Source organism: Gastrolobium bilobum, unplaced genomic scaffold (genome assembly GCF_033153095.1).
Source record: "Gastrolobium bilobum isolate Gb01-03AN ecotype WA unplaced genomic scaffold, APGP_CSIRO_Gbil_v1 utg58868, whole genome shotgun sequence".
Taxonomy (NCBI): domain Eukaryota; kingdom Viridiplantae; phylum Streptophyta; class Magnoliopsida; order Fabales; family Fabaceae; genus Gastrolobium; species Gastrolobium bilobum.
Genome location: NW_026896081.1, coordinates 148,758 through 160,731, shown reverse-complemented (window position 1 = coordinate 160,731; position 11,974 = coordinate 148,758). Strand labels below are relative to the sequence as shown.

General features: G+C 32.5%; 1 protein-coding gene across 2 annotated transcripts; it reads right to left on the bottom strand.

Annotated features, from left to right (window-relative positions):
• Positions 1–1,874: 1,874 nt before the first annotated feature.
• LOC133297703 (transcription factor AS1-like) lies at positions 1,875–4,896 on the bottom strand. Of its 2 annotated transcripts, none has more exons than XM_061496882.1 (2): positions 4,419–4,896; positions 1,875–3,212 (listed from the first exon to the last, which is right to left on the bottom strand). In XM_061496882.1, exon 2 carries the CDS (start codon positions 3,154–3,156, stop codon positions 2,152–2,154), a length of 1,005 nt encoding a protein of 334 aa, XP_061352866.1. In that variant the 5' UTR covers positions 3,157–3,212; positions 4,419–4,896; the 3' UTR covers positions 1,875–2,151. The 2 variants fall into 2 exon arrangements, with proteins under 2 accessions (XP_061352866.1, XP_061352867.1); XM_061496883.1 differs by having other exon boundaries at positions 4,597–4,896.
• Between the last annotated feature and the right edge of the window lie 7,078 nt (positions 4,897–11,974).

The window sequence follows — 11,974 nt, the reverse complement described above, 5'->3', positions numbered from 1 at the left end:
ATATAATTTTTTTTTATTTTAGTACTCCCCTAGAAAAATAAAGAAAAACTTTATTTATGACAAAGGTTATCCATATACAGAGGCAAAAATAAGTTCCTAAAAAATATCTGACTGAATATTAGCTTATATTTAGGCTTGAGATTGAAAAAAAATTAAGGGGAGTGTGAAATAAAAATAAGTAATATTATAAAATTAATAAAAGGGTAAATGATTTATCCAGTCAATGGAGATAAGTTATCTTCGGTAAGCCCAAAACGACGTCATTTTGGGACAGAAATCTAGGTATTTTGTAATTATAATATATTGCAGGGTTATATTAGTCTTTATCATTATAATTTTTTAATCTTATAACCAAAACGACGTCGTTTTGAGCTCACTGGAGATAAAATAATTTTATCTCCAGTGACTGGAGAAATACATTTCCCTTAATAAAATATATAATTTATTATTTTTAAATTTTTTTTTAGGCGGGTTGACCTGCCAATCCACCTCAAAACGGGGTGGTTGATATTTTCAATCCATTATCAAACGACGGGTCAACCCGCCCCTCCCCGTTTTTGGCAGAGCGGGTTGGCCCATTTTTCCACCTCTATTCCTAATCAACACAATGTGCTTTGGGATGGGAGGATGGAATTTAGCTCTTTGTATTGATGGGGAAGACGGAGGGGAGATAATTGCAAGACGGTCTAATGCTTAGGTCAGTAGATATCTTATGCAGTCAAGTCTGAATGGAAAAATGATCATACCCAGGTTTAGTGTTTCTATATATAGTAGTTGAGCGTCCTCGTCATGCTGTTTTAGTATGTTGTTTATTCTTATTGGCGGGTAGGAATCGCCTTTGTAGGCGATTCTGTGTGCGGGATGCCTAATGTCGAGTTGTACCCTATAAATGCAACTATAAGCATGTGCATATCCTCTAGCCATTGATGTCGTGTGTTAGAGTGTTGAGGGATTGTCAAGGTACATAGGATGACCATATTTTCTTCTTCTGGAGGCCTTTCACTGGTTGAATCTGTAATCCCGTGTGGGATATGTTGATATCAACATCCAATAAACGATGAGATACTTTTATAGACTTAGTTTACATAAGATGTATAGATTAAGCTAATAAATAATTTACATATTTTAATATTTATATTAAATAATTTGTCTAAATATTTGTGACACAATTATTTTTGTATTCAACACTTCGAAATGCATGTTATATAGTGGGACCAGCTAGAACATTGTGTCAGCAATATGCGATGTCACTTCTCCCATTACATGAGAAGATGATATCCCGTTCTTTATTAGCATAAACTAAACAACTTATGTAAATAAGTCTATAAAGAATCTCTTCCGTAAATATTTAATAACTCGTATTTGTTATACACATGAAAAATAAAAAATGATCTCAAATAAATGCCCTATGTAGAATGCAGTCCACTACTCCACTTACCACCTTTCTATATTTTTAGGGTCGCACCAAAAGGGTAAGGTATGCATATATAATTAGGGAGGGGAGGGAGCATAGAGCCCATTTAAACTTTGACTTCTATGAAAATTGTTAGATTAGTTTTTAAAGTTATCGTAATTAATCTCAAAAATAGTTGTCACTTTATTAGATCCTTCCATTAAAGTCTGTCTTACGTTTTAACCCACTAGTAGTGATACCATGTAGCAACACGTTATCCATTTATCTACATTAAATTTACATATAGCCCAAATGAAATAATACAACTTCCTTCCAATGAGATGTGTTCTAGACCCACCCAATGGTCTCCACAATTTCTAGAAATGGAAGACTAAGATAAGTGACTAATTCAAATAGCAAGGGATATTTTGCACCCACTTAAATTCTTCACAATCAGCTCAAATCGAAACAAGATGCAACACAAGAAATAAACTATACGTACAATAGCTCGCATAAAAACTAGAATATAATTAAGTTCATATTCTTAAAGATGGATGCAACTCATGGAAAACTAAGCGTGTGCATGGTCAGCTCCTAATACAAATTCCTCAAGAATAAGTAGGAGGACAATAATAATAATAATAGAAATATGTAATAAAACTAGAGACTAGGCACAAGATCAAAACTATAATCAGAATAACTGCATATATGATTCAAGCCTAAAGAGCAAAATCAGATATTGGTTCTGAATCATATCTTCATCTCCCATTAGGCTCAGCAAGCCAAGGTCTGCATCCCACTTGCTCCATGAACTTTACAAGGCGCAAGTGCTTTGTATTCCATTGCTCAGCCAACTTCTGCTCCTTGGTTTCTGCATCTCTCCGCAATCCAGTTAACTGTTCCTTGTAATCTGCTTCAATTCTATCCAAAGCAGCATTCTGTTCTTCCCTAAGAGCTTTAATCTTTGCTTCCATTTCTTCAATCTTCTCCCTCATTCGACTCGCCTTCTCTGACTCCAACTGCAACTCCACTCTTCTTAACCTCCATGCTGCCTCCTTCTTATGCGCCATCCAAGCGCGATGCCCTTCTTCCAACTCTTTACAACACTCCCCTAACTCAGACATGAGCATGTTAGGTGTTACATTCCCCAAAACAAGAGGAGCATTCTCTGGTCCTCTTTCGTGTTGCAACCATGTGGAGGGAGAGAGACTTAGTGTCACAGAAGGGGAAGGTGGCCTAACAGCTTGATTATTGTTAGTGTTTGAAAGCCAAGGAGGAAGCAAAGCTGATGCAGGTGCTGGTGCATTAGAAGCAGCCATAAGATATGATGGTGAAGGGTGTTCTTTCACTAGTTTCTCAGCAAAAGTTTCAAGTATATGATCGTATTTGGTGTTGTCAACTAAACCAACTGTTCTGTTGTTAATCTCCTGTTTTTCTCTCTGTTGCTTCTCTTTGAATACTTCCCACCACTTGCCTAACCTCTTGGCAGTGCGACCCGGTACTTCTGCAGCAATCTTCTTCCACTTGTTCCCGTGTTTTGCTTGAAGGCGAATCACCAGACGCTGTTCTTCTTCAGTTAGAGATCCTTTTTTAATGCCAGGCTTGAGGTAGTTCTTCCACCTTTCTAAGCATGACTTTGCATCTCTGTTAAGTGGTGTGTTCATGCGCTGAGACACAAGATTCCATTCCCTAGGACCATACTGTCTGACATAAGCACATAATAAAGCATCCTCTTCAGCTTTCCAACGTTGCCTCTCCTTCATTTCCAAGTGCAAATTCCACTGCCCATTTGTTGAAACTTGAACTCTTCATCATGTATCTACAAAATTCATGACAATTAAATACATCAAGCAATTCCCATGACAATCAATGTCTTCATACCATGTTCAAGATGAAGCAAGACCATCTTCCATGAATTTATATCTACACAAGACAAATGTAGTCCAAAAACCGGAATATGCACTAAGAATAGAATATTTAACAGTACAAGATTAACCTCAAAATCATCGGGAAATTCAGCCAAGCAAAAATTAAAAAGACAATAAGCCTAGCAGAAGACAGAATATACCAAAAGAAACAAGAGAACCTGAACATCATTTTCTCTCAATGTCTACTTTTATTGCATTGTAGCAACAAAACCCACCGAGACATGTGAATTATTAGAGTATTCGTCACAGTTCCAAATATAAGTCATAAAAATTCTGTTTGCATCCTTTGGGCGGAACACCAATAAAGCAATCAAGTATATAATCAAGACAAACCATTCATTCAAAATATTCAGGAAAAGCAAACTCGAAAAGAACACAAATGCTCAACTATCAATAACTTTGATTTAAAAGAAGTAAAATTTTGTTAGCCTAAACACAAACAATGTAACAATAATATCAAGTCTCCAAAGTCAAGAGTTACAATATTCGACAAGTATACTAATATCCAGATTCTCAAAACTAGGTTATTCGGATGATTTCTATAAGGAATATGAACCACCGAACCAGTAGTTAAAAAAGCCCCAAGAATTTCCAAGAGTTATACATTTCATGACTAATTTCAAATTGTGGTTTCACACTAGCATAGCACAAGTAAGAATAAGTTATACCAACTCGAAAACAGAGCAAAAAATTGAAATCGAGAGTATTCAGAGCAAAAAGTTATGAATCCTTTCCATAGCACGTCAACAGATTTGCAAAATGGTAGAATAAAAGTAAACGAGTGTTTAAAATCATGGAGTTAGAGCACCTTCAAACCTGGGAATTTTAGCATACAACTTCAAGCAACAACAGAGCAAAATAACTAAAACTGAAACATATAACGTGCAACCATACTAACACACTTACGATTTTTCAAGTTTTTTTTTTTTTTTTTTTTTACTTGGTAAAGATTTTGCATGAATTTTCTTCACTAAAAAATTTACATGATCTAAGCCCCAGGTATAGATAAAGATAAAACGCAAAGAACATAACCACATGAACAAAAAATTTGAATTCACCAAAACTGAGCAAGAAACAAGCATTGCTTCAAAACCCACCATTCTAAAGCCTCCAACACACAGAAAAACTTATCCTTTATCTACTACTGCAGCACAACACCAAAGGGTTCCCCACTTCCGAACAGCCAAACGAACCTTGGTCTTTGACAGAACGCAAAAACTGGAGCCAACCCAGATGCTGAAAAACAAAGAAGAATATGTAGAAACGCTTACTTACACTTGCTCCCTAACTACCCAGCAGCTCACTTCTTCTCCGAGGCATCTCAGGGTCCATGAGAATAGCACAATTTTGGGTTCTTAAAAGAAAGAGAAATGGGAAAGTGAGAAGCACCCATACCATTATCCTAGAGAGAGAGAGAAAATATACCCGGTTGTGGAGTAAAGATTGTGGAGTAAAGACAGAGAGCACTGAGAGAGAGAGTAAGTTGGAATTGGACAAGACATGGAAGAGACCCCACAGGCTCACAAGGTGAAGAGAGAGAAAGTAGAAAAAAGCATTAATGCAGCAGCGTCGTACGTTGGTTTCAGCGCTTAAAATGCGACACTTTCTGCGTTTACTTGGAAATTATTGAGCGCACTGCCACTACCATATCACCTTGTATTCCAACCATTTACATTTGGAGTGTTTTTGACATAGAATGAATTTAATACTTGTGACACAACACCATGACCGTCTCATCACATCCACCATAGTAAAAATCAAAATATGACGTTTCAAAATCAAATTCCTAATTTGCCACGAAAAAGTCTCGTTATTGGTCCCAACCAAACACTTTTTGCCATGTGATACGCTGTGCAAGTCTCATCATCAGACACACAGGATATTTTTTAGCCGTTAACTCTTCAAATAGAGTTAATTTAAGGTTTTTCTTGGATAAATTTGCTGCATAAATTTAATATAAATGTCTCAAATGCATAATAAATAAGTTTAATGTTGCACAGTTCATGTCTAAATGTTTTGAGATGATAAAATGTAAAAAATATGAAAAATACCATTGTTCTTGATGTTAGAGCAGAATTTAATGTTTATTTTATGGAAAAATGATATGTCTTTTTAAAGGACTTAAATTATGTTATTCATAGGAATTTATAATATTAAAGTTAGATTTTTTTCTTTCTCTTCTGAAATTGTTAGCTGACGTGAAAAGTAAAAAAATATAAATTTAATATTATAATAATGTACTCTCAAAAGTATATAATTATATGCAAATAAAAGAACATAACTTAGGTCCTTTATAAAAGGAAAAAAATTATACACGACTATTGTAGCAGTGAAAAAATAAGAGATCTCATAATGTGAAAATTGTCCCTGGAGTGTTATAGCAACGTTTAGGGCATGTTTGGTGCATAGTATAGTATAAGACCTGATAGTATAAGATCTGATATTATAAGACCTGATTGTATAAGACCTGATTAAATTTAATATTATCCAGCGTTTGGTATGATATTGTATAAGATAATATCCTCCAATATTTTAAAAATTAATATATTAAAAAAATTATTTTAATATATAAATATTGAAATGAAATATTAGTTCTTGGGAATTGTACTTACAAGCGATATTAATACATCAATTTCTTATCATGCCTAATCCACCACTCCTAGGCCGGATTAAGTTATGCATCATTTTGATGTATAAAGGGGTCATGCTGTATAACCTTATACTATACGATGGTCACACCAAACAACTGAAAATATCATAACGTATAATATAAGCTTATACTATCAGACCTTATACATCACATCAAAGAGGCCCACAAAACACAACGTTTAGATGATAAGAGCGCGGGATAGAAGACGATAAGTTGTTATTTGAATTCAAACTGAGGATAAACCTTCTAGATTATGGATAAATCACCATAATTCAGAAGATAAAACTATTCTGAAGTTAAAACAACTTCCCAAAGCACACATCTCGGATAAATCACCATAATTCAGAAGATAAAACTATTTTGAAGTTAAAACAACTTCCCAAAGCACACATCTCGAAAGCGTCAGCATCCAAAATAAATTGGATTGAAGATAAGCATAAGATAAGGTTGTAACACCTAAATTCGAGTTAAAACAGAGGATTTCACACCCAAAACTTGAGGCTCAAGTTACTACCAACCATTACAACATTAGAGCATAAGTAATTTTTTGTTATTTTAATATTTTGAAAATATATGAAAAAATATTGGTTAGGGAGTTGTATAGCTAAATGTCTCTAAAAACTACGAGGTGAACAAGTCGTTCGGCTCATCGACCTTGCTTAATTTTATGTTTTTAGAAATATTTAAAAAAAAGTTAAATATTATTTATTAAAAATTCATTAATAATTTAAAAGGCTTCTTACGAAAAAGAATTCTTAAAATCTAGATTTTATGATTCTAAAAAATAAATATATATTTTATTGAACAAAAGACTTCTAAAAATAAAGTGCTAAATATTACCCTAAAATAGGAAGACTAATAAATAAATAAAGAAATAAAATAAAGATAGAAGCTAAAAGGAGAAAGCATGGGTAAAAACTTTTCATTTTTTATTTCAATATTTCTCCCTTATTATCATATTTTTATTCTATTTCTTGATTTCAAATTATTTTTTTAACATCAACAAAATCAATATAAATAATAAACAACGAAAATTGTCTAACTCTATTTTATGTTACCTTGTCCCTAAAAATATTTAAGAGAAAAGTTAAAATACCCCATGTGGTTTGTCTTTGAATCCCTTACCCTGCGTATGCTACTTTTTTTCTATCATTTACGTCGGAAATTTTTTTTTCGTCCAAGTCACTTATTAATAGTGTTAAAAAACTTAATTAATATGCCTTCTTATCTTCATCTACATTATCAGCATTATTTTTGATTGCTCATTTTCACTATGGAGTTTGTATTCATTATGTAATATTATACAATCACCTTTTTTACATACATAATATTTTGTGAGGCTCGTATTTTTTGAAGCAAAAAAAAACATAAACTAAGTCACAGAAAACGAATTTTTATAACATGACAGAATCATTTTTCCTACAACGTAACTTTTATAAAACCCTTTCACTATTGTCCAATGACTCTAATTCTTCAGGTGCTACAGTCTCCATAAATTCCTTCGTATCTTTCTCATCCAATGACTTTATTAACTTTGCCTCGTCAATTGCATCAAATGTTTTCATCATTTTATAAATCATCTTCAAACTCACTTCCATTATCATCCATGCCATCAAAGAACTTGTGAAATTTAGATTTGTGATGACGAACCAAGAGAAGTAGAAGTTAGTTTCTAAGTATCAAACCCAACAAAAAGTGTACAGGAGAAAGGGGAAATGGCAAGTAAATACCTATGAGAGTTCCATTGAAACATTTTGAGTTGCCAAGAGAATCTTTTCATGCATAAGAGGCTATGGAAATGGGGTTGCATGGGCTGTCCCGCGGGCTGCAGCCCTTTTTGACCGCTCTAATCGCCCTCGTCAAATCTTCTAAAAACTTCTGACTGTGAATAATCTAACAACTGGGAGATTAAAATTATGAAGTCGAGACGAGTCCAAGAGTTGAAGCTAAGACCAATGGTCAGGAAGAAGATTGGCAAAAATAATGCAAAATGGTTACCCACAATAACTATTACTTTCACGGATGAAACAAATCATGGTGATTACCCACAATAACTATTACTTTCGGTTGACAAGACAGGGCCGAGTCCATAACTTATTACAAAGAACGGCCAACATAATAATTCTTGTTGAGGAGATTAGAAGCATGTTGTATGTGTGGAATCACATTATATTATGTGTTGATGGTTACTCTTAAAAGGGCTTTTGGAACGAAGTATTTTGTAGAATTTTCGGAAAATTGAATTTTTCAAAAATTTTAATTTTCGAATGTTATCGTAAACTCAATATTTTGATCATATTTTTGAAAATCGAGATTCTCAGATAAAAAAAATTTCTTCTCTACCAAATGTCTCGTTAGTTCATCATTCAGAACACATCATAACCGAAACATTTTTCACCTATTACTCATCGTCAATGCCAACCTTAATTCGATTGGTGTTCCCCCTGGGCAGCTCTCAGCTCCCGTCGGCTTTTCATCAAGGTTCATTATTTTCAATGCCCTTTGTAAATGACCAGCTCATAGTTAAAAGTCCGAGAAGGCTAATAGTTAAGAGAAAAATTAAGAAAAGATTTTTTAATTATATTAATCCTATTGTGACAGGATTAAAAATTAGACCCCAATATTCTTATGAGGCTTAAAAGTTCATTTCTACTAGGTAACCCATTTATAAATAAAGCGTTAAGATAATAAGGTACACACACTTTTGAACCCTCTCTCTTAGCTGTCATTATGCACACACCTCACCCTTTGGCTATGTCGTCTATCATAATGCACAATAATCCACTTCCCGTAAAGGTATCTCCCCTATACATATAGGGCAATAGAATTCTTATGTTGCAGATGATGACATTTTTTCTCGCAGAAACAATCAAGTGGAGGTCCCACATGGAAGAAAAATAAAAATAAAAATAAAACAAAAAAACATGTGACGCTAATTTCGAAGAGAAAGCTGGAGAAAAAAATTTGGATTCCTACAACATAAGATTTGATTTTCCCACACATATATAAGAAAGAACCCCGATACAATATTAATTGACCAATCTCAGATTGAACATCTCGATCCAACAGAATCAAACAATGAGAATTTACCAAAAATCCATTTTTAAATTTAGTAGTTATATATATCAGAAAAATATTTCTGCATTTACTGCAGCTAAATTATCTGCATTTATTCCCAAAACGACGTCGTTTTGGGATTGAAAGATTAAAAAATTATATTTATAAAGATTATAATAACCCGAAAATAAATTAAAATTACAAAAACACCATGATTTTTGTCCTAAAATGACGTCGTATTGGGCTTACTGCATATAACTTATCTGCAGTGACTGCAGATAAAGCGAACCCATTATATATGTATATATATGAGGTAGGATCTTTGACACCAGTGTCAAATTTCAAATTTGACACCTAATTTGAGAGTTGTTAGATCAAAAAAAGATCAATGGTGTCATATGCTTACAAATCAGAGTCGTTGATCTTTTTTGATCTAACAGCTCTCAGATGAGGTGTCAAATTTGAAATTTGACACTGGTGTCAAACTTTGATCAAGGTAAGTTCAATGACTCTCAGATGAGATGTCAAACTTCGGTGTTGAAAATCTTATCACACACACACGCACATACATATTATATATAGGGCTTATCATTTCTCAAATTGCTTGAGATAATTTTATTGTCGGCTACTAAATCATATACGTATAAAAATGGATCAATGGTGATAAAGGAAGAGAGAGAAAAAGAGAATTATAATCATTCAAATGTGAATCAATTAATATAAGAAAATAAATAAATAAAACGACGTATTTTTTGGGTAGAAAGAGATAAATATATCTCAAGCTGCTTGAGAAATATTTATATATATATATATATATATATATATATATAGGTAAAGGATTTCTCAGGTCAATGAAGATAAGTTATCTCCAGTGAGTCCAAAATGACGTCGTTTTGGAGCAGAAATCAAGGTACTTTTGTAATTATAATATATTGCAGGATTATATTAGTCTTTATCATTATAATTTTTTAATCTTATAACCCAAAACGACGTCGTTTTGAGCTCACTGGAGATAATTTTATCTCCGTTGACTGGAGAATACTTTTCCTTATATATATATATGTATAGGGAAAAATATTTCTGCAGTTACTGCAGATAAGTTATCTGCATTTACTCCCAAAACGACGTCGTTTTGGGATGGAAAGATTAAAAAATTATAATTATAAAGACTATAATAACCCTGGAATAAATTAAAATTACAAAAATACCATGATTTTCGCCCCAAAACGACATCGTATTGGGCTTACTGCAGATAACTTATCTGCAGTAATTGCAGAAAAAAGCGAACTCATATATATATATATATATATATATATATATATATATATATATAGAAAGGATACGTTTACAAACCTTTTTTACAAATTACACTAATTACTTATAAGTTAAATATAATTGTGAAATGATTAATCAACTGCTCCTCTCATCGCAAAAAATAGTTAATTGTAAATAATTAAGTGATTCATCAATCTGATAATTACTGCATGTGTGGTAAATAATTAATTTAGTTTAATTAAAAGAATTTTAATTCGAAAGTAAATTAATTCAAACATGCCCTGAATTAAAATCGTGTATACAAAGAGTCCACATAAAATTTGTCTTTGCAAATAATTAAACTAGGGTAAAAGATTTCTCCAGTCACCGGAGATAAAGTTATCTCTAGTGAGCTTAAAACGACATCGTTTTAGGACGAAAATCAAGGTGTTTTTGTAATTATAATATATTGCAGAGTTATATTAGTCTTTGTGATTATAGTTTTTTAATCTTATAACCCAAACGACGTCGTTTTGAGCTCACTGGAGATAACTTTATCTCCGATGACTGGAGAAATACTTTTTCCATAAAACTATTATAAAAATGAAACAAGTGCGTTTATTAAGGAATCACCCATATATATTGTCACATATTTAAAATCGAAGGGCCCTGAATTTGGTGCTTTAAGGAATTAATTTTATTATTCATGCTTATTATTAAAAGACGTAATTACTCAAATTAAATTTTATAAATTTTTTATTATTAAAGCAATTTTTCAAATATATAAAATCACTTTTTTCGGTGTCATCATTTTAATTTTTGAATAAATATAAAGCCACTTAAACGAGTAATAGTTTAATTTAATAATAAATATTCGAAAATCAATATGCTGAAATGTTATTTTTTTAAGAAAATATTAATTTATTAATAAAAAAATTTGAGAAAATAATGTAAGCACACACTGATAGTTGATCGATTAAAAATGAAGTCACATGTGATTACAAAAAAAACAAAAAAACAAAAAAAAAACAAAAATGAAGTCACAAGTCACAATGCATTGAAATGCTTAAGATCTAATTTACTATAGTAGCAAACAAAGACCTATCAATCAACACCGGGTGAGTTTATATCTAGTCAAGGAGAAAAGAGGAAATGAAACAACTATGAATTGGCAGCATATATTTACTTCTGAGAGTAAATACTTTGTGCGCAACTGAATTGAGAGAGGAAAGAACTATTTGATTAAATGTTATGATGCCTTACTTGAACAAAATCCGCTAGAAGAATCAACATATTCTCAATATCCTTACATCTGGGATCCTGTATCATCATACTTAACACACAAATAGTATTAGGTTCCATTACATAAAATTATCAATGTCAGAATATTGTGAGGAAGAAGTAAATAGTTTTAGGGTTGGTCGGTTCTCCTTTCACTGCTGATGAGAAAAGTTGCAGCAAATTTTTAACACTAGGATACGTGGTCGTATCCTGGCCTAAAAAAAAAAAAAAAAAAACATTAGTATCCGCACGCGTATTCAAGAAAAATAAGTGTTGCTACACTTTTTCTCTTCTGCAGTGACACGAGAGCTACATATCCCATAGTTTTAATACTCAATTATCAAATACATTTTTATGACTTTTATCCAATCGTGGAAGAAGAGTAGAAGAAGAAGACTCCATTTGACTTTC

What these genes read in the sequence shown, in the direction of transcription:
- LOC133297703 (XM_061496882.1), bottom strand. Translation starts at nt 3,156, where the DNA reads ATGAAGGAGAGGCAACGTTGGAAAGCTGAAGAGGATGCTTTATTATGT.